At 35.4% G+C, this 23,053-nt stretch overlaps 1 protein-coding gene across 6 annotated transcripts; it reads left to right on the top strand.

The window, feature by feature from the left end:
* Positions 1-100: 100 nt before the first annotated feature.
* LOC129573034 (spectrin beta chain, non-erythrocytic 1) lies at positions 101-22,494 on the top strand. 6 transcript variants are annotated; one of them, XM_055453186.1, is made up of 27 exons: positions 101-672; positions 4,865-5,043; positions 6,296-6,580; positions 6,662-6,760; positions 6,861-7,018; positions 8,120-8,249; positions 8,325-8,512; positions 8,579-9,158; positions 9,257-9,465; positions 9,554-10,023; positions 10,087-10,331; positions 10,968-11,079; positions 11,150-12,939; positions 13,019-13,470; positions 13,557-14,298; positions 14,377-14,522; positions 14,611-14,842; positions 14,935-15,348; positions 15,436-16,167; positions 16,229-18,821; positions 18,881-19,116; positions 19,199-20,023; positions 20,112-20,930; positions 21,001-21,346; positions 21,421-21,525; positions 21,740-22,000; positions 22,163-22,494. In XM_055453186.1, the coding sequence occupies exons 2-27, from the start codon at positions 4,903-4,905 to the stop codon at positions 22,378-22,380; spliced, it is 12,528 nt and encodes a 4,175-aa protein (XP_055309161.1). In that variant the 5' UTR covers positions 101-672; positions 4,865-4,902; the 3' UTR covers positions 22,381-22,494. The 6 variants fall into 6 exon arrangements, with proteins under 6 accessions (XP_055309161.1, XP_055309167.1, XP_055309166.1 ...); XM_055453189.1 differs by having other exon boundaries at positions 108-672; positions 20,112-20,924; XM_055453188.1 differs by having other exon boundaries at positions 108-672; positions 21,424-21,525.
* The last annotated feature ends 559 nt before the right edge of the window (positions 22,495-23,053 follow it).

Raw genomic sequence — 23,053 nt, 5'->3', positions numbered from 1 at the left:
GCGTAAGACATTTAACCAGACATTCCAGAGAGTGATAATGTATATGAATGTATATGTGTACGATGTACGTTTGACACGCACACGCACACACGAATGTATTCTGTATACCAACCGTGATCACAGAAGAGAGACGCTACTTTAGTACTTAGTGAGCTCTTTCCATGAAAACATGGAGTCGCCCGCGTATAGGAATTTAATGAGAAAATATTGGAATAACAGTGAGGATTGGAACACAGTGTTATAAATATCAAAATAATTGAGAGAGAAAAAAATGAGAAAATGTGCATTCACCTGTTTTTTTGTGTATTGTGAATTTAAAAATCATTTATGTAAAAACACATGAATTTTATTTTGGAACAATAAAGTGTTCCATGTTCGTATAAATAAACTGTTGAATGGAATACACAAATAGGTTAACAATTTGATAGAATTTATGAACGACTTAATCACTTTCTACACAAAAGTAATAAATCAGTAATAAATCATTTATTTGCGAATTATTTGATTGTCATGTTGAATTCGTGATACGATCTATTTAGATCGAATACATCAGCGTATAGTGAAAAACAGAGAAAATATTCAAAGGGAAGTGTTGTTGTTTTTTTTTGGCTGACCAGTTTTCCTAAAACCGTTCAAAACTGGATTTGGGATATTACGAAAGTGTGAGAACCGGTAAGTTTTTCTTACACTATTCATTGCGAATATGAGTAATCGTGAGTGGTCAATGTAATAAGAATTCAATGAATAACCCATTAGTTGATTGGAATTGAATAGTAATAAAGATTCACACCAATTTTATAATAACTGGATTATTGATATTTGGGACAATTTGTTTTCGTAAACTATGTCGAAAAAAATTCAGTTTCAAGATATGCTTAGATATTTATGCAACGTGGTATGGTTTTGAACCATTGATTCTAAGAGTGCGCCAACAGTACAGGTTTGCTGTTCAATGTGTGTGCACTGTACAGGTATTCTTTTAATTCCCTTTCTTCCCGTGATTCGTCATTTGCCTCTTCATAACACCATAGTATATGTTTCGTTTATCGGTATTTGTTCAGCGATACGTTGGTGTTTGTGTTTGTGTTTGAGATAATACGATGGCATTTACAACATTTATTAATAACTTATTGATCTTAAGTTTTCTACCTTTTGCTGCGAGTATCTCTCTTCTTCAAATCTATACCATACAAGTTCGTAGTAAACAAATAAGAAAAATTTTCTTCGTTGAAATACTCAAAATTCAATTTTTCTGCCTTGATTCTGATAGAATTCCAATTCGCAAATTGATGTATTTTCTACATTCATTCACAGTGCACATACCAATATATCTATATGAATATAAATATGAATACAAATACAGAGAAATCTCCAGAAAATGAGAAGTCTATTGTTTGCATGATGATGAAAGAACAGAAATGGCTGAATCAACGAAAAAAAAACTGTGTAGAAAATTAATACCAGAAACATAGCAAAATAGGGCTTCTTTCACACTACTAATCAAGAGGCATTCACTTCGATTCAGGTTTGCCACATTTTTCGTTTATCATTTGGTTTCTTCAAATCAAACCCCAGTTTCAACACGATTCATTTTATAAAATGAATGAGTATTGGATATATTTGAATGAAAGATCTCTGGAAATCATTCTAAAGTAGATTTATATGCGCCCGAAAATAATGTAATGTTGAAACTACTGTGATCTCCGGGTATTTATAGAAACGTTGCATTTTTCCATTGTGTATCAACACGACATACACAAATATTTTTGTCTGCAAAGAAACGTAAATTTCCAGAGTGAAATCCTAAAAGAATTTTCTATTCATCCGTAATCGTAAATCCCTGTGCTTCAGATATATATATATATAACAGATATTTGAATGAACACATGTTCTCAAAAAAGTGTATATGTAACGCAGGGATGTTCATTCATTCCAGACATCTGTAGCTTGGTGAACACGTAACGTTACACGTTATCCTGCACATATTTTACGTTAAGATTTCCATGTCAAAGAAATGACTAAATTTAGCTCAGATTTATCACTTATATGTGTCGATCTTTGTTTGTTTTTTTCTCTTCACAACACGTGCATGATTTTCAAGCGAAAGTTAGTTAAAATGAGACTCAAATGCTCACAAGAGAAATTGCATGTCGGTTCGAATATTGGTGAGACGTAGAACCAAGCATTGTTTATGAAAATAGAAAGTATATTTTCGCCGTTTTCTCATCACTGCTAATTTATATTCAGTCTGCAGAAAAGTTGTCAAACTCGACTTGGTTTAAGTTATAGAATAGATCGAGTTTGACATTTTTGACGAAGATACCAACATGTTGATCCAAAAACTGAGGTATTTCATATTTCTTTACCACTATCTTTGCTTGGAATAGGAATCTAGAAAATCCAGCTGAATTTTATTTTATGATAACCAAATCAAATCTATACCTATATATCTATATCTAAAGAAAAGATGAAGTATTGTTTTTGTAAGATAGCATGGGAATGACGTTTTCAAGATAAGAAAATTGTTCACTTCGCCAACTTTTTTCAAGTACATCATAGGTTGATATCCAAATTCAATTTAATCACATTTTTGCAAGTAAATTTCCGTTCAAAAGAGAATATATTCGAGCGATAATAAAACTTATCTAAAAATCTAATTGTAATTTTCAATGAATAAATAACGGAAAGTTTGACATATTTGAGCTCAAGGCCACTAACTATTGTTTGCTTTAGTACAAGTACTTCATTGAAATTAGTGCAAAATGTACAAATTTAAGGCGTATCATGTATATAAAGATTATCTTTTTCATAATTTTTTTCATTTGATATAGCAACATAACAGATAAAGAAAGAATGCCAATGGCGTCCGGTTTATATTATTTCAATTTTAATTTCTCAAAATGCTATCGCCGAAATTCATGCTTAACTCGAATACTACCCTATTCTATTTATTTTTCTGGGAACAATATAACTGAAAACGTTTACAAAGAAGAATATTTTTTCACTCCAAAAACTGAAATATAGCTCAAATCGTTAGTTAACTGAATGTGGCAAAAAGTTGGTATAACATTTGGCAAAATGATTTATCCCTTAAAATTATCTTCAAGTATATATCTTGTTTGCTATGTGTTTTTCTGCGAACAGTTGAGGTTTTTATTTCAATGTAATAAAGCAGTAAGATAACGCACAAGTGTTATGTGAAAAGTAAACCTTTGGAGCATGAGATCATAGTTTTGAATTGTTTTTTTTCATGGAATTTCAATGAAATTTACCGCTTCATACAGACTTCGCCATAGTAGATTCCAGAAAACAGAAATGATTATATAGTTACATAGGTTCAAGTTGGAAAATCTCCAACATTGACCAAAGAATCTGCTAAACGATTATAACGATGAGAATATTTTTTGTTGATTTAAAAAATCGAATTGTTGACTTCATAAGTAAATTCTATACTCACTTGAAATATCGTAAAACGATGAGAGATTTTTTTTCGGAGAAAAATGAATGAATTTCATGATTAATAATGGAATCTATCGGTAATACGTAATTATGGCACATTACTTAGTATATTTTTCTAACGCCCAATGGATAAACATCGACAAGTTCTGTTAGTAAAACCAATATTTGAGAAAATTTGATTTTTTTTACAAGTTATTTGTGAGCTCTACATTTTTTTCTTCAAAAGTCATATGTATGTCAGTTGATTCATTTTTTCCAAACACTTCAATTTATTGAATTAGGTAAGATAATGCCCATTATTTGTTGTCGTTCCAAAGATAGCAGTTAATAATAAATCTGGTGTCATACTACAATAAAACTGAATATGACATCATCATCGCTACCGAAAGAACAATCGAAAAAATAATATGAGTAAAATATTCGCGCTCTCTTCTTCCACATAAATACAAGTGTTCTTCTGTATTTGGACGGTATTGTTTGTGTATAGAAAAGAAATCCAGCGAACCAAAACTTTGCAGCTCACTCAAACTATGACCGCATTTCAATGTTTACATATGATAAATTCAAAGTAAACACTTTTTATTCCACACGTTCGTATTCGGATATAATACCGTTCGTGTGTTCATCATTGTATGATACATTGGACAGTGTTTTCAGTTGCGTATATACGTGAGTGCATTGGAATTTGCGACAATTACGTCATCGGCGTGTCCCGTATTGGTTGAGTGGCCAACAAATACCACTTAGAACATGAATTTTCCACAATATATTCCAGTAGAATGATTTTATGCATAACAATTTATGGATCACTTTTGAATACATGTTTAAGATCTATATTAAATATTGAATTATTCAAACGCGTATTTTTAGAATGTCGATATAAAGAAAATATCAACCTGAAAATACTCAATTTAAAAACACAAGATGTTTGAAAATTTAACATAATTAATACGCCATCGGAATTATAGAACTAAAGTGAAATGTACGACACGATTGTACAATTGTACATAGTATAGAAGCCTCACTATGTCAAAAGCCTATGAGTGAAGCACCACATGAACAGAGTAATGAACTTAAGAGTAAGTGTGCTTCAATAAGAAAACAAGAATATGGCAAATAAAAAAAGCAAGCAATGCGAATAATCGCAAAGTGTATGTAGTATGTATTAGTAAAATACACACGGATTACTGGTTTCTTTGAATTTAAATGCATCATGAAGCTATGATATATTTTTGTGGCTAATGGCTTATCCGTTATATTTTGTCCAGCAAACTATTCTTTATTTAAGTCTAGGCGATGTCCACTCGATAACGGGTTAAACATCTTTAGAGGCTTGAAATGGTTCTAATCTAAAATATGCCGCGTATTTTGTCGTAACTTGAATATTTTTGATTTTTTTCCACAGGATCTCAATATGAGCCCGGCGGGTTCTCATCTAGAAACATGCAGCAGAACAACGGAAATATGACACAACGCGAAGGAATTCATAAATTCGAGAATGAACGAATAAAGACTCTTCAAGAGGAACGTCTGCACATCCAAAAAAAGACCTTTACAAAATGGATGAACTCATTCTTGGCCAAGGTAATTTTAATTTAAAATTCATGAATTTGTAAATTAAAAATTGAGATTTCCTTTAAAAAAAATATGTTTAACCGTTTGTGTGTAATGTGGGGTCTATATGACCCCAGATACTCTAAATTCGCTATAACTTTTTAACTTCAAGTTGTATGATGTTGTAATTTATTGACATCTTCAATCTAGTTAAAACACGCATTTTGAGCACTTATTTGTCAAAATCGGTCTATAAAAACCCGAGATATTCTGACTTGAAGAGAAGACTTACAAATGCTGTAAGATGGGGTCATATGGACCCCAAATTAAAGTGCCCATATTATTGCTAAAATCTTATTTTATCTCATTAAATCAAGAATATTTTTAAAATTTGAAGTTTTATCTTCATGTTGAGCCATATTTTGTTCAGATACGACAAGTAGTTTCATTGTTTTGATCACTTCCAAATGACACCCAAATTGATGAAATTCCAGTTTTTATCGAATTATTACATCTTATTGGTCCATATTTTTCCATGTATAGCTCACATCAACTCGATATTATACTTATTTTATTCCTTTTGATACGCCCTTTCAAAAAACAAACTTTCTTTTCACAAATATTCATAGATTTTTTGAAAATGAACCAAAATAACGTAAAAAATGTGCCATTCAAGATAGCGGACTAGTACGATGTTTTTAAAATCATCATATCTAAGTAATTTTTGGGTCGATATTGACAAAAATAGGCTTAAAAGATGAAGAATGCCTTAAATTATTGGATCAAAACGATATTTTTGAGAAAAAAATTATTTTTGTTCCATTTTTATCGATTTTTTGTTGGGGTCCATATGACCCAACATTACAGCATTTGTAGCTTTCGACTTATTACAGACAAACGGTTAAAGATATGAACATATATAAAAACAAAACAAAAGAAATGCGAAATAAGTTGACAAACCCAATAAAAGAAAGTACAATTTGGCGTTCAGACTACCGACGATCATTCATCATATTTTATATTTCAAAAGCAGTTAGAACAAATCATGATAATTCAAATTGAAGGACCATGGCTCTTTTTTATGAATCACCATGAGAGCACTTTTTTCTTCAATCTTTTCATTCAATACTTTCATATTTCTTTTCATTCTTTTCGTGGAGTATTAGAAGAAAACAAATATTTTAAAATAACATTAACTCTGCTGTGTTGTTAGGGTCTTTCAAGACCCATTTTCATTTTCAAACTTCATTTTTTCTATGAAGATATTATTATATTTTACTAGGCTAAAATGGAAGTGGATGATTTGTTCATTGACTTAGCCGATGGAATAAAACTTTTGAAGTTGCTTGAAATAATTTCTGGCGAGAAACTGGGCAAGCCAAACAATGGACGAATGCGTGTGCATAAGATAGAAAATGTCAACAAAAGTTTGGCATTTTTACACACGAAGGTTCGACTGGAATCAATTGGAGCTGAAGATATTGTTGATGGAAACCCCCGCTTAATATTAGGCTTGATATGGACGATAATATTGCGATTCCAAATTCAAGAAATTGAAATTGATGTGGTGTGTATTATGTTCATTGTTCAGTTTTCCTGTATTGTTGTTTATCGCTTAAACCCTTTCAAAATATCAACATTCCAATAGGATGAGGATAATGAGTCTTCAGAGAAACGTTCAGCAAAAGACGCTTTACTTCTTTGGTGTCAAAGAAAGACATACGGCTATCAAGGAGTTTCTATTCATGTAAGTAACAGAACATCATTTTACATAAAAAAAAGTGTTTAATGTATCGATACATGATATCATGCTTATTTTTCATGCCATTTCCAATGTGCACTTGTAGGATTTCACAGCATCGTGGCGCTCTGGTTTAGGTTTCAATGCCCTTATTCATTCGCATCGTCCCGATTTATTCGACTATTCCAAATTGGTCCCAGGCAGGAATATTGACAATTTGAATCATGCCTTCAATGTAGCAAATGATGAACTTGGAATAAATCGGTTAGTATCCGAAATGTTAATATAGATGAAAATGCAAGTTAATGATAATAAAGTGGAAGCTTTGATTGCATGGAAATAGCCAATATTAAATGAAAATAAAAAGAATTACATTGGTAATCCCGAACTTTTCCGTACCGTTGGCCTGCGTTGTCTGTAGGTACTTTTGGTTATTTTTTGTGAATTTTCTTGAAATAAAGGCAGTGAAAATATAATAGAGAAAATAAATTGAAAAATCGGTCACTTTAACTAAAACTTCGACAATTTTGTATGAGAGGTACCCGTAAACCGATTCCTATTGGCTTCAAACTTTTTGAAGTTTCATTTTTTGAAGAAAAAATAAGATTCTGAAAGTTTCATGTTGATCGGATTTGCAGAAGTTTGGTTTTTGGCCCTCAATTTTTTCCAAGAAAATTTCGACAAAAATTGAGGGCCAAAAATCAAACTTCTGCAGATGCGATCAACATGAAACTTTCAGAATCTTATTTTTTCCCCGAAAAATGAAATCTCAGAAAGTTTGAAGCCAATCAGAATCGATTAAAGGGTACCTCCCATACAAAATTGTCCAAAAATCGGTAATTTTAGTCAAAATTTCCAAAAATTTGTATGGGAGGTACCCGTAAATCGATTCCGATTGATTTCAAACTTTCAGAATCTTATTTTTCTCCCAAAAAAATGAAATCCCAGAAAATTTGAAGCCAATCAGAATCGATTAACGGGTACCTCCCATACAAAAGTGTCAATTTTTTGAGGTTTTTCTTAGGGCAAGTACCCCAGGATCGAATTGAAAATGGCCCATCTTCGAACTTAAACTAAGTTTTTTGGATACAAAACTTGTGGGACTTTCAGATTTGGATTATCTCAATTATTTTTTGAGTTATCGTGTTAACAAACACCAACGACAACGACGACAACGACAACGACGACGGCACACAAACGGAAAAGTGTCTCAAAAAGTGGTTTTCTACGCGTTTCATGAGTTTTTATGATGATCTAAGCTAATTTTGCGAAAAAAGTTTTCGGGACCAATTCCTATACTTTCCCTTGACATGTTGTGTACGGAAAAGTAATAAAGAAAAAATAAATATATTTATTTGTTTTTAGTTTGCTTGATGCTGAAGATGTTGATACTGCTCGGCCAGATGAAAAATCCATATTGACTTATGTCGCTTCGTACTACCACACGTTTGCACGCATGAAAAATGAGCAAAAGAGTGGAAAAAGAATTGCAAACGTGAGTTTTTTTCGAGGTCACATTCGTTTGCTAAATGCTGAATACGTAATCAACTAAATATTAATTTTCAAATAGATTGTTGGAAAATTAATGGATGCAGATCGGCGAAAGGCTCTTTATGAACGCTTAACTACTAATTTATTGAGTTGGATTCGGCAAACAACGACCGAACTTGAAAAAAGAAATTTCCCAAATTCCTTAGAGGGTATCCAAAAGCAGTTATTATCATTCAAGCAATACCGCACAATTGAAAAGCCACCAAAGTAAATACCACTATTTAGTGTTTATAAATAACGAAATAGATGTTAATTTTCAATTAAATATCCCAGATACAAAGAACGTAGCGAAATTGAAGCCTTATACTTTACAATAAACACGCTGCTAAAAACGCTACATCAACCTCATTACACGCCACAAGATGGGCAGCTGATTAATGATATAGAGAAAGCGTGGCAAAGATTGGAAAATGCTGAGCATCATCGTGAAGTCGCACTGCGCGAAGAACTACTTCGGCAAGAGAAATTGGAACAACTGAACTATAAATTTGAAAAGAAGTCTATACTCAGAGAGGGATATCTTAAAGAAATGATTCAAGTTCTTAGTGACCCCCGATACGGTGCTAGCTTTGCTCAGGTCGATGCAACTGTTAAAAAACATGAAGCAATATCAGCTGATATCTTGGCTCGAGTTGAGCGCTTTAATGATTTGACAGCGATGGCCGAAGAGCTCGAGAAAGAAAACTATCATGGCAAAGAGCGAGTTAAAAAACGTGAATCTGAGGTGCTGGAAAAATGGCGAAAATTACTGGAACTTCTTGAAAATCACAAAAATAACCTAGGTCAAATGAGCAGTCTTATGAGTTTGTTACGAGAAATCGATGCAACTCTGATAAGCATGCACGAACTAAAGGTACACACATTTAAGACACTCATAGCTATTAATTTCTTTCAATTGGATGAATTTGTTTTTATTCCTTTCAAATTGATAAATGTATGAAACAAAATCAGACCCAATTTGCATCCGAAGATGTTGGACCTCACTCATTAGGAGTTGAAGAATTTTTACAAGCACATTCTTTACAAGAATTGCAAGTACATTCTCTGGGCGAAACACAGCGACGATTTATCCGACAAGGTCAAGCGATCAAACACGCCAATCAGAAAGACATAAAGCTATTGGAAAAAAGTTTGAGTGAATTGGACAAAACCTACTCTGAGTAAGATTGATTATATATCTTAAAAAAGAAAATCTATTTGGAAAAGTAACCAATTTTTCTTCAAATTTGTATTTTTTTTTGTCAATAGTCTACAAAAAGCATGTGCTCAGCGCCGAAATCGATTGGAAGAGGCGCGAAACTTTTATTTGTTCTTAGAAGACTATGACAATGAAGTTGGTTGGTTAGTTGAAAAACAACGCATCTGCAAAACTGGCATATCGGCAAAAGATTTGAGAGCAGTCGTTTCATTACAACAAAAACACAAAGCGCTTGAAGATGAAATCAAAGTTCGTGAACCAAAATCCACGCAAATGATTGACGCAGGACGAAAACTTATATCTGAAAACCATTTACGTCAAGCTGAAATTAAAAATCGTGTAGAATCATTACAAGAGCACTGGAAATCTCTTCAAGAATTGGTAGATCTTCGACGCAGACAATTGGAAGATGCATCCGAAGCATACCAGTTTTATACTGATGCCAACGAAGCAGAAAGTTGGTTAAATGAAAAAATCACACTACTTGAGTCAACAGATTATGGTGTAGATGAGCCATCAGGTGCGTATTCAAAATACTACCTTATACATTTTTGTGTTAATTTTTTTACTTTTCTTTTCTTAGCACAAGCACTATTGCATCGACATCGCGATTTACAGGGAGAGCTCAATGCCTATATGGGAGACATTCTAAATTTAAATCAGCAAGCCGAAAAATTAATTAAAGCTGGCATTTGTACGTTGGATTTACAAACCGCTGAACCTGAGCCTATGCTTGAGGCTGAGCAAGAGGAATGGGTGAATGAAACAAGATTAGTTCAAAAAGAAGTTTGGGAAGAGGAACCAGTTGAAAAAATTGAACACAGAATGGTAACTGAAAAAGACAGAGTAAGTAGGTAAGTTTTGACCACATATAACATCGTACAAATGAAAACAATCTGTGACATGAAGTCACGATGACAAAAACATTGCTCGAAATTGAGATTGTGGTAGAAGAGCAACATTCAACGTCGTATCGGACCCACTGTATACGAGAATCAATCATCGTGCAAAACGAAAAATGGCGAAAATTCACTGCATATTGCTGGATACATTAGGTAAATCCAAACAATACAGCATCAACCGAATCGTCGTGCGATGCGACATTTCTCTTAATGCTTTAGTAAGTAGTAGAGTAAATTTCATTTTGATCAATTTGCATTTGATTTTTTACACAGACAGATTGTAGCTGTAATTTGTTTACTTATTTCTCTTTTTGCTATGATGTAGGAAGTGCCAGTCGGACCCACAAGTACTATTCTATAGTGAGCATCATTTCTGTCGCCAATCTCAAATTTAAGCAATGTTTGATCAAGCAATTTTGAATCTATGTGGTCATTGCTTTACCTTTAGTTTTAAAATATGCCTACTTTTCCATTTATCATTTGTTACTAGTTTCCATCAGGGTTCTCAACGGGCTCGAAAATTGCCATTAATTTCATTTCTTCTTTCTAATTCTCTCCTTAGGTAACTGAAAATAAGTATTTGCCGCATGTTCGCGCCGCATATGCATTTGAAGGTCAAGGAATGACGATGAGTAAGGGTGAAATTTTGATCTTGCTCAATAAAACTAACGAAGGTACTATTTTTCAGTTAATTGTTTGTGCTTTGTTTCTCGATTAAATAATGAAAAATTATCCCATTACCAGATTGGTGGTCAATACGTAAAATGGATGGATCGGAGGGATTTGTTCCAGCTAATTATGTGAAAGAAATTGAGGCTCGTTTGGTTCCGTGTCTCGAGAAACGAATTGAGAAAATTCGTACAGTTCAAAAAGTTAAAAAATCAATTCTAGTGCGACAGGTAGTTCCAGTCAAACGAATCAAACCAACAAAGGTTTCTCAAGTTCGTCCGTTAGTGAAACGTCGCCCAGCAAATGAAGCAAATGATAGTAGCGATAGTGTTGAAAAGAGACAAAAACGAGTTAACTCAACATACGATCAATTACAATTGCTCGCCCAAAAGAGGTATGCTCTCCTCGAAGATTCCATTTGTCTTTTCGGTTTTTACCGAGAGTGCGATGACTTTGAGAAATGGATTAAGGACAAAGAGAAGATGCTTCAAAGTGAGGAATTAGATGACACCGATGTTGAAACTGCCAAACGTAAATTTGAAAAATTCCTCACCGATTTATCGGCATCTTCAAAGCGTATTGAAGCTATTGATTTTGCTGTTGAAGATTTCATACGTCAAGGTCATTCGCAATTAGATAAAGTGAAACAACGCCAGCGACAAATTTATCAACAATGGGAAAATTTAAATAAACTGAAGGCTCAAAAAGAGAAAAATCTAGAAGGAGCTTCAAGCGTTGAACTTTTCAATCGAACATGTGACGAAGCTATTGATTGGATGAACGAAAAAATGACACAATTAGATATTGCAGACGTTGGTCCGGATCTTAAAACTGTACAAGCATTACAAAGACGTCATCAACACTTGGAGCGAGAGCTTGCACCGCTTGAAGAGAAAATTACCCGAGTCAATTTGCTCGGAAACAGTGTGAAGAATTCATATCCAAACGAACAATCAAATGTGACAAATAGACAGAAAGAAATCAAAGAAATGTGGCAAAGAACACAAGATAAAGCCAGGGAACGGAGATCAAGATTGGAGAGTGCGGTTGGCCAACAAATTTTCATAAACAGTTCCAAAAGTTTGCTTGCTTGGATTGAATCAATAAAAGACACGTTATTGGCAAATGAGAAGGCTCGTGATGTAGAGACAGCCGAAAATCTTCTCAAAAAGCACAATGAACTAGGTGACGAGATCAAGGCCCAAAATGATGAGTTCAAAGAAGTTATTGCTCTTGGTAAGCAACTGCAACAGCGTAATACAAGCAATTTGACTGATGTAGTGGATTTGATAGAACGACTGGGAACCGAACGAGACGGCATTCACAGCAAGTGGTTAGACAAGCAAAATCAGCTGCAACAAGGAGTAGAGCTTCAGGTTTTTAACCGTGAAGCAGATAAGATCGATGCAACAACCAAAAGTCACGAAGCATTTTTGGAGTACACCAATTTGGGAAATTCATTGGACGAGGTGGAAGCGATTATAAAACGACACAATGACTTTGAAAATACACTGGGTGCTCAAAATAAGATAATCAAACACTTTTCTGACAATGCGGACAAATTAATTGAAAATGGGCATTACAATTCAGATTATATCAATAAACGTAGGATCGAGGTAATAATGCGTCGAAATGCTGTTAAAGAGTCAGCACAAAAGCGTAAAACAACATTGCAAGCATCGAAAGACTACGAAAAATTCCGAGCAGAGGCTGGTGATTTAAATACTTGGCTTGATGATAAAATGAGAGTGGCCGGTGATGAGAATTATCGTGATTTGAGTAATTTACCTTGGAAACTTCAGAAACATAAAGCGTTTGAGCGAGAGTTGAGAGCGAACGAAGGTCAGCTGCGGAATATAAATAAGGTTTACAATTTTTTCAAAACACCTTTTTTTCAATTTCCCTTGTTTACTTCATATTCAAAAGGGTTTATTGTTTTTTTAGGATGCAGACAATTTGATATCGTCCAACAATCGAGTGCCCGAAGTGAAAGAAACATGCTCTGAGTTGAACAAAAAATGGAAAAAATTATTGAACCTCTCTCAAGACAAAGGAAAACGCTTACAACAGGCCGTTTCTCAGCGAGATCATAATCGTTGCATTGAAGATGCCAAAAAGAAATTACATGAGTTTGAAGGGGCTCTTCTGAGCAAAGATGTAGGACATGATCTACGCAGTTGCAAAGAATTCTTGAACCGACAGCAGATGCTCGAGTCAGAAATTTATTTATGGCAACAAAAAATTGATGAACTTGTATCGTGTGGAGAGGAAATGGCACATGAAGGTCATTTTGATTCGAATAATATCAAAAGCGAAACAAAAGATATTCAAGAAGAGTTTAAAAAGTTGGCGTTGCCAATACAAAATCGTCGAGCATTTTTGGAAGAAAGTCTGAAGTAAGTGTTCATTTCTCTTCAATAAAAAAAAATCACCGAATGCATGATTATTATTGTTGATTAACCTATTCTTTTGTCCGCATCAGATTCCACAATTTTGTCTTTGAACTCGATGCAGAAATTCAATGGATTAATGAACATTTGCCTGCTGCAACTTCTACTGAGCTAGGGCAAAACCTCCATCAAGCGCAAAGTTTGCAAAAAAAACATAACAAATTACAAGCTGAAATTAATGGACATGAACCGACCATAAAAAAGACATTAAACTCTGGGCAAGGATTAACTGACCAAAATCACCCAGAGGAAGAAAAGGTTCGGGAACTATGTGAAGTTGTTGCGAGTGCATGGAATGACTTGGTTGGAAAAACGAAGGAAAGAAGTGGAAAATTGGATTTGTCGTTGAAGGCACAGCAATATTTATCAGAAGCTGGTGAAATTGAAACGTGGCTTGTGGAACGAACAAATGTTTTGAAATCAACCGATTTTGGGCGGGATCGTGATTCAGCTACAAAACTTTTGACCAAGCATAAAGGTATCGAGCTTGAGCTTGACACATACTCAGGAATCATATCGGAAATGGGTCACACAGCTGCTAGTATGATTGTATCGAAACATCCAGACAGCAAATTAATTGCATCTAAGCAACAGATGATTGAGAAGATGTTCAAATCGTTGCAACGTCTCAGTGGACAGAGGCAAATTCGATTAATGGAGAGCATGTATCGGCACGAATATTTCGCTGAATGTGCTGAGCTTGAGCAATGGATCAAAGAACTAGAGCAAGCAGCATCTTCTGAAGACTACGGACAGGACTATGAACATTTACTCGTAATTATTTTACATACTTTTTTTTGTCAAATGTTGTTTTTGTGCAGGCATTTAAAAACTGGTTTATGGTAATTTCAGCTTTTGCAAAACAAGTTCGACGATTTAAAACACAGGGTGGAAAGTGGTGTTGAACGTTTCAATCAATGTAACGATTTCGCGAAGAAACTGCTGGCTTCCGAATCACCATACATTGCCGACATTGAAAAATGTCAAGATCAGCTAAGGTATCATAGTAAAAAGATTGGATTACACTAATGTTGTGTATAAAAATTGAATACTTTTAAAAATGTGAAATATTTTTTATATCTACAGCACATCTTGGCAGAACTTATTGCAATTGATAGCATTGCGTGAACAAAAATTACGAGGAGCTGGAGAAATTCACCGTTTCTATCGTGACGTAACAGAAGCAATATTCAGAATACAAGATAAGAATGCAGCTATTTCAACCGAAATGGGGAAGGATCTAAACTCCGCGTTGGCATTGCATCGGAAGCATGAAGGATTTGAAAACGATTTAGTGGCACTTGAAGCTCAGTTACAAGTATTTGTCTTGAAAATGATTGACGTCTTTAAATCCTAATTTTTTTCTTCATTAATTTACGCTCATGCCATGCCCTTGGATACATTTTTTAGGTTTTAGTAGAAGACTCAACTCGATTGCAAAAGAAATACCCAACGAATACCACAGCAATACGTCAACAACATGAGAATGTAGTAAAAGCATGGGAGAAACTCAAGGAAAGATCAGCACTTCGTAGTGATCAGTTGGCTGCTAGCTGTGACCTGCAAACTTTTTTAACACAAGTCAGAGATTTAATGTTATGGGCTTCAAATTTGCGTGCCACATTACAAGCAGAAGAACATGTTCGTGATGCCGCTGGAGCGACTGCTTTGAAAATTCAACATGATGCCATTTACAACGAAATTGAAGCGAGAGAAGAGAAATTCCGGTATCTTAGTGAGTTGAGCGATTCAATGGTACAAACTGGACATTATGCTGCGGCTGAGGTTGAAGAACGTTGTTCAGCACTTCTTGACGAACGTAGCGTATGTATTTGATTAAACTGATGTTACAACAGACTAAATGATATATCATGAATAATTCAATTGTTTGTACTTGATTAATCTTTTCAGAGATTGCATACGGCTTGGAACAAAAAGAAAGTGTTATTGGAGCAAAAAATTGATCTATATTGCTTCCTTCGCGATGCAAAGCAAATCGATAGTTTATGCATTTCCCAAGAAGCTTCGTTGGGAAGCACAAACTTGGGGCAAACGGTTGAAGCTGTACAAGATCAAATAAAACGGCATGATGCTTTCGAAAAGTTTATTCAAACACAGGAAGAAAAAGTGGCACTACTTCAGGAACATGGAGGAAAATTGCTGGAACAGAATCATTACGACAGTGGCCGTATCGACGAGCGATTGCGTGAAGTTATCGAACGTCGTCAAAAAGTTAAACGTTTATGTTCTTTACAACGACAAAAATTAGACGATGCATTACTTTATGCACAATTTGTTCGTGACTGCGCTGAAGCAGAACTTTGGATATCAGAAAAGCATAAAAAACTTGGTGTTGATGGTGATGTGAATGTTGACACTGACCTGCTTGAGGATAAAATTAAAAAATTGCAAAAGCATCAGGCTTTACAGGCTGAAGTAGCTGCCAATCAAGAAAGAATAATTGATATTAAGAAAACCGGAGAAATTTTAATCAATAAAAACCATGAAAATGTTGCTGAAATAAAAGAAGTGATAAGCAAAGTATTAACAGCTTGGCGCGAACTGTTGAAAGAACTAGACCAACGAGGCCGTGGCTTGGAAGAGGCTCAGGATATCCTTGAATTCAACAATCAACTGGACAAGGTATGGTAATTTGAACATATTTAATTTGGATAAATTTGTTCATTTTTTTGTATCATCATAGATTGAAGCATGGATCCGCGATAAGGAGCTTATGGTTCAAGCAAAGGATAGCGGAAAGGACTTGGAACATTGCACACAGTTAATTCGTAAATTAGATGACGTTGATTCGGATATGCGGGTTGACGATCAACGGATTAAAACTATAAATACGTTGGCAGATAAGCTTATGAATCAAGAGCAAGCCCCAAATGCTCTGAAATCAGTACAACAACGAAGGAATAACTTCAATTCAAAGTGGCGAGCTCTTCAGGGCGCGCTTGGTGCATACAGATTCATGTTGAGTGGTGCCCACGAAATTCATGCATTCAACCGAGATACCACAGACACTTCAGAACGAATTGCTGAAAAGAGTATTCTTCTAAATTCGGACGACCGAGGGAGGGATTTGGCCCAAGTCCAAACGTTATTGCGAAAACAAGAGGCGCTTGAAAGAGATATGTCAGCCATTCATACAAAACTCATGAATGATGAAAAACAAGCCAACAAATTGAAAGAAAAATATCCAGAAAATAGTGACGACATAGATCAAAAGTTAGATGAATTGAGAAAGTCATGGGAAAATCTAAAAAATACTAGCGTCAAACGAAAACAAATTCTGAACGATGCATATAAAGTGCATAAATTAGCTGCTGATGTTAAAGAGATCGAACAATGGGTTAATGATATAATTAAAAAAATGGACTCTGCACCAACTCCTACAACCATTACGGAATCGGAATCGCAATTGGAACTACATCAAGAAAGGAAAGCTGAAATTGATGGACGAGATGAAATGTTCAAAATATTACAAAGCCGTGGTGAAGAATTAAAAGCAAATAAAGATTCGGTTACAGAGGATGTGTCGATTACTTTGAAATTGTTAGATGATATGAAGAACAGTGTGCGTAATGAATGGCAACTGAAGGAAGAACAGTTACGAGAAGCGCATGAGTTACAACAGCTCAAGCATCAAACAGATCAAATTGAAATATGGCTCGCAAATAAAGAAGCATTTTTGAACAATGATGATCTGGGTGATAGTTACACGGCTGTTGAAGCTCTCATAAAGAAGCACGAAGCCTTCGAAAAACTATTAAAATCGGATAATGTGGACCATTTGGAACAGTTTGCCAAGAAAATTTCCAGTAAATATCCAAACCAAAAAGCTACAATCGAAATGCATTTGAACAAGGTATTGATTCGAAAAGAAAAACTCCTCGATCGATCCAAGAATCGTAAGAAGAAACTGGAAGAGTCATTCCAGCTGCAGCAACTTTTAAGGAGTTTGTATGAAGTTGAAAGATGGTTGAGTCAAAAACTGCAAATTGCATTGGATGAAAGTTATCGTGAACCCAGCAATTTGCAAAGTAAAATCCAGAAACATGCGGTTTTTGATTCAGAACTAAATGCAAATACCAGCCGAGTGGAAGCTGTCATTGCAGAAGGAGTTGGTTTGGTGGATGCAAAACACTTTGCATCGAAAGAAATCATATCACAATTGGAAATTTTGGAAAACGATTGGCAAAGACTACAAGAATCCTCACGTAATAAAAAAGATCGCCTATCAGAAGCATATGAAGCATTAATTTTCAATCGCAGTTTGGACGAATTCAATCGATGGATGGATGAAGTAGAATCACATTTGTCATCTGAAGACTACGGCAAGGATCTTGCTTCAGTAAATAACTTGGTAAAAAAACATGAACTCCTTGAGGCAGATGTCAACCGTCATTCAGAAGTATGCGATACAATTACTGAAACTGATACAAAATTCTTCAATTCCAATCACTTTATGAAAGATGAAATTCATGAAAAAGCAATGTTGGCTGTCAAACGGTATCACTCATTGCACGAACCAATGACCATTCGTCGCGATAATTTGGAAGATTCACTACAATTGCATCATTTCTTCCGTGATGCTGAAGATGAACTACAGTGGCTCAATGAAAAAGAGGCTCTGGCATCTTCAAAAGATTTGGGGACGAGCTTATCTTCCGTCCAGAGTTTACAGAAAAAACATCAAGCGCTAGAAGCTGAGATTTTGTCACAAGAGCCGTTGATATCATCCTTAATACAACGCGGACAGCAGATGATCCGAGATGGTCATTTTGCTTCTGAAGACATTGAAACACTTTCAAACTTGCTACAGAACAAACTATCAAACCTGCGTGATTTAACAAGTATTCGACGATTAAGATTATTGGATGCTGTCGAAAGTCAAATGTTCTACGTTGAAGCTAACGAAGCCGATATATGGATGAAGGAAAAATATCCCATTTTTACATCGACCGATTATGGCAAAGACGAAGATTCAGTTCAATCATTGCAGAAAAAATTAGATGCAGTCCAACGCGAACTAACTACTTTTGCAACATCAATTGGTAAAGTGGAAAAATTAGCTTCAGGATTGATCGAACGTAAACATTTTGATAGTGAAAATATTAAAAATAAAAATGATTCAATCCAAAACTTATACGAGGAAATGAAAACATTAGCGAAACAACGTGAAAGCCGTTTGATTGAAAGTAAGAAATTGTACAAATTCTTACGGGAAATTGAAGAAGTGCATGAATGGGTAGCTGACCAAATGGCTGTAACAGCCTCTGAGGATTATGGTATAATATTATGTTCGATATATGCATGTGGTTGGTATAATATATTGTTACTGTTATAGGTGAGGATGTGGAGCATATCGAACAGCTAATTGTGTCATTCGAATCTTTCGTTTTGAATTTAACGGCCAATGAAAATCGCATCAGCTCAGCAGTGATCAAAGGGGAAACGCTAATAGCTGAAAAAAGTCCGTATTGCACGACTATTAAGACAAAAGTTGGTGAAACTACACAACTATGGGAAGAATTGAAAGATTTAGTCAGCGCTCGACAAGAAGCATTAGCCGGAGCAAAACAGGTATACTAATATAATAAGAAAAAAATATCCTGACACAAATATTTATGTGGCAGTCAACACTATTTTTCTAATGTTCTATTAGGTACATGTTTATGATCGCCGTGCAGATGAAACTATTTCCTGGATTAGTGAGAAAGATGCAGCACTTTTATCAGAAGACTATGGTCAAGACTTGGAAACAATCCAGGCCCTTGTTCGGAAACAAGAAGTTTTTGAAACTGAGCTGGGGGCAGTAAAAGAACAAGTGAATGCTGTTGTCGATGAAGCGAAACGCTTAGCCGAAATATATCCCGATGCCAAGGAACATATTGAAGTGAAGAGGGATGAAACCATTGAAATGTGGACGGAATTATTGGAAAAGACTGCCACTCGAAAAATAAAACTCAAACAAGCCGAACAACTTCAGGCATATTTCGACGAATACCGTGATCTAATGGCTTGGATTAATGAAATGATTGCCAAAATAACAGCTCCAGACTTGGCAACGAATGTTGCAGCAGCCGAAGCATTATTGGCTCGTATCAAAGAGCATCGAACTGAAATTGATTCAAGAAAAGATGCTTTCGATAACTTTTACAAAAATGGCCACCGTATTATAAGCGAAAAACATTTTTTATCAAATGAAATCCAAGATAAAATTACTGTTTTGAGGCAACGTCACGAGTTGCTGGAAACTACGTTACAAAAACGGCACAAAATTTATGAGCTGAATTTAGACACTCAACTCTTCTTGCGTGAAGCTGAAGTGCTCGAAAGTTGGATTCACAGCCGGGAACCACAGTTGAAAGATCATAAAATGGGTGAAAACATTGCACAAGTTGAAGAGCTAATACGACGCCACGAAGATTTTGAAAAAACAGTAGAAGCACAGGAGGACAAATTCCAGGCATTGAAACGTATAACATTGGTAAGGGCTTCTTTCCTTATTTGTTTATTTGTTAATATTATATATAGATATATTATAGTATTTAATTCGATTTATTTTCATTTGTTAGCTGGAAAGTCTCTTCAAAAAACAAAAAGAAGATGAGTTAGCAGCAAAACGTGCGGAAAAAGAACGTATTGAAAAAGAACGTTTGGAAACAATTAAACAAAGAGAGGTTAAACGTATTACTGAAGAACGACGACGAAATGAAAAAGTTAATATTTCACACGATCAATCACTTGAAGCAGACGATTCACAAAGAATTGCACCTGTACCGTTGCAACAATCAGCGTCACACGATGGAGTGGCCATGACAAATAGCAACAATACTGTGCAGAAATCAAGTTCTATTGTTAACTTATTTGGGGAACGTTTACGACGTGGTTCCGACTCTAGTAACGTCAAGCGTGCTGAAAGTATGAAAATTGGGCCGAAACTCCCAAAACGTACACCTTCGTTTACAACACGTCGTCGAGCACAAAGTTTCCGGAAAAATCAACATCCGGATCAGTTTGATTTGCCTCCAGTTGAAATACAAGGGATGTTGGAACGTAAACATGAATTGCAATCAGGTGGAAAGAAAGCACCAGTTCGCTCATGGAAACCATTGCACACTGTACTGTGTGGCCAATTACTTTGTTTCTTCAAAGATGAAGAAGATTTCTATCAAAAAAAGGGCGCCTCTTCTCCTGTCAACATCCTGAATTCACGATGTGAGAAGGCAGATGACTACACAAAGAAAAAACATGTTTTCCGTTTACATCTTCCTGATGGCTCAGAATTTTTGTTCCTAACCGCAAATGAAGTTGAATGTTTAGATTGGATCAATAAAATATCTTTCCACGCATCCTTACCTCCAAATTTACAACTTACGCCCTACCAAGTAAAGGTGTGATCAATTTATTGATACTTCGAACACTGTACCATTTATTTAATTTTCTTTTTGTTTTTTTTATTAGCAAACACAAACTAATAGTCCAGTTGTTGAAGTATCGCCAATAAGCTCAAGGACAAGTTCACCTGATTCACAAAGACGTAGTTCACGTCAAGATTCAATGAGTAGCACCGTTTCAACAGGAAGTGGATTGAGTACTCCTCAGACAACATTCCTCCAAAAAACGAAAGAACTACGTGAACAACAAGCTTCCACGACTGCACTCACATCGTCTACCCCTCAAGCACACGTTCAAAGTACTACAGTTTATAGTGCAGACAAGCCTCCAATACCACCACGGGGACTACCACCACCCGTTCCACAGCGTCAAATATCAACAAGTGACAGTGTTCAACTTCGTAATCGATCAAGTAACATTTGGCCAAAAAGAATCCTAAATGTTTGCAAATGGATATAAATCAATAATAATAATGTATTTTTTTAGCAGATGGAAGCAGTAACTACGGAAATGTGCAAAATAGACCGCACTCCACAGACTATCAGAACAATTCCTCAAATGATCAGTATAATCAACAGCATTTCAAAATGGGTAAATATTATGTAAAATGACAATACTTATTATAGTCCACAATGTCCACAAAAGTACAAAATCACTACATCTTGTTTGTTGAAATTAAAAACTATATATATAAATATTTCAAAGTGCTGTCAGTATTTTCGAGTTTTTTTTCTACTGTTAAGAATGTCTAAACGTGATTTGAAGTGTGTGCGACATTTTTATTTTCGGGATATTCAAATTTTAGAGCCGCCACCTTTACCAGCAACGCTACCACCGGTAGGAAGCCACAACATAAAACAGACGCGAATTTCAGCAACGACTATGTCGTCCTATTCGAGTGGCTCAAATGTCAATAATAATTCTGAGGCAATGATCAGAACTACCACATCTTGGCATTCACAAACTCATAACGTCGGTTTTAATAATGGAGAAAATGTTGTATCCAACCAAATGTTGAATAACAACTTCTTGGATAATGAACGAGCTGCATCCGCTATTGCGGCCGGTTAGATTTTTTGTTAAATATATGTTTTGGTGATGGGTTTTATATTACGTTCATTATTTGCATGCGTTTTCACGGTGTCGGTCATATCTGCTTTCATTTGAAACCAAAACAGTTCTTATGTTGGTTGCAATCGTCTGAATAATTTTTGTTTTGCTTATATAGGATGGGGGGCAACGCGTTTCGATGCAAACACCCGGCCACTATCATTGCAGCATGAACCATCTTCGTCCCGAATTTCAGCTGAAAGTTCGAGTGAAAGTGAAGCACAATCCACTATTAGCACTAGCAGCGTTGTCAGCGGTGGAAGTAAGGACAAGGACAAGAAAAGCGGAGTGTTCCGCTTATTTTCAAAGAAAAAACGCTCAAGTCAATTGAATTAATTATGTATTGCAATCTTGCTAAAGAATTATGAAAAAAATACGTTGGTATTTCAGAAAAATCTTACTTGTAAAAAATGGTAAAAAATAAACAATTTTGTACTTTGTATTACTTTATTTTGAACTCCTATTCACAATTTTTGAAATTTTAACCGCCCAAAAAGTTGAAGGTCCTTGAGCATGCGTGTGTTTGACGCGTGTTAGATGATTTTGAACGAGCGTCGGTTTTGGCCTAGGTTTTGGCATTTTAGCACGAACGAATTTACTGATGAATCCCGTTTTCTCCAATTCTCCTATTTTCAGCTAGAGACCTCTTTACTATTTTGTCCAATTTTATTATGGCCGATTCCATTTATCGTCCAACAGTGATACCCAACGCCGGGCTTTCTCATCACTGTCGCCAACTGATGCTAGCAAGTGTTTTACAAACATATTTTATGGCCGCGCGCGTTTTGTAATTTAGCGAAATTTCCCGTGATATGGGAGTGGTATTGTGCGCACATTTGCTCGGATTTTGGGTTTTTCACAAAAACTTAAATAAAGGCCAAAAAAATCCAGCAAATTTTCTCTAGAAGCCACTCCCACATTAACAGTCATTTTGGTTCTGGTTTGCCAGACAACTCGTTGGTTGTTTTCATTTTATCAATAACGCTTGACACTCCTATTAACCGCAAAT

This window comes from Sitodiplosis mosellana, unplaced genomic scaffold (assembly GCF_009176505.1).
Source record: "Sitodiplosis mosellana isolate CC-2019 unplaced genomic scaffold, AAFC_SMos_1.0 Smas_scaffold_5901, whole genome shotgun sequence".
NCBI classification, from domain to species: Eukaryota; Metazoa; Arthropoda; class Insecta; order Diptera; family Cecidomyiidae; genus Sitodiplosis; species Sitodiplosis mosellana.
The sequence above is the reverse complement of the archived record's forward strand: the minus strand, read 5'-3'. Positions and strand labels throughout refer to the sequence as shown.

What these genes read in the sequence shown, in the direction of transcription:
- LOC129573034 (XM_055453186.1), top strand. Translation starts at nt 4,903, where the DNA reads ATGCAGCAGAACAACGGAAATATGACACAACGCGAAGGAATTCATAAA. An exon ending in GATGAACTTGGAATAAATCG is followed by an intron (nt 7,019 to 8,119) that starts GTTAGTATCCGA and finishes ATTTGTTTTTAG; the next exon opens with TTTGCTTGATGCTGAAGATG. An exon ending in TCAACAGCATTTCAAAATGG is followed by an intron (nt 21,526 to 21,739) that starts GTAAATATTATG and finishes TTCAAATTTTAG; the next exon opens with AGCCGCCACCTTTACCAGCA.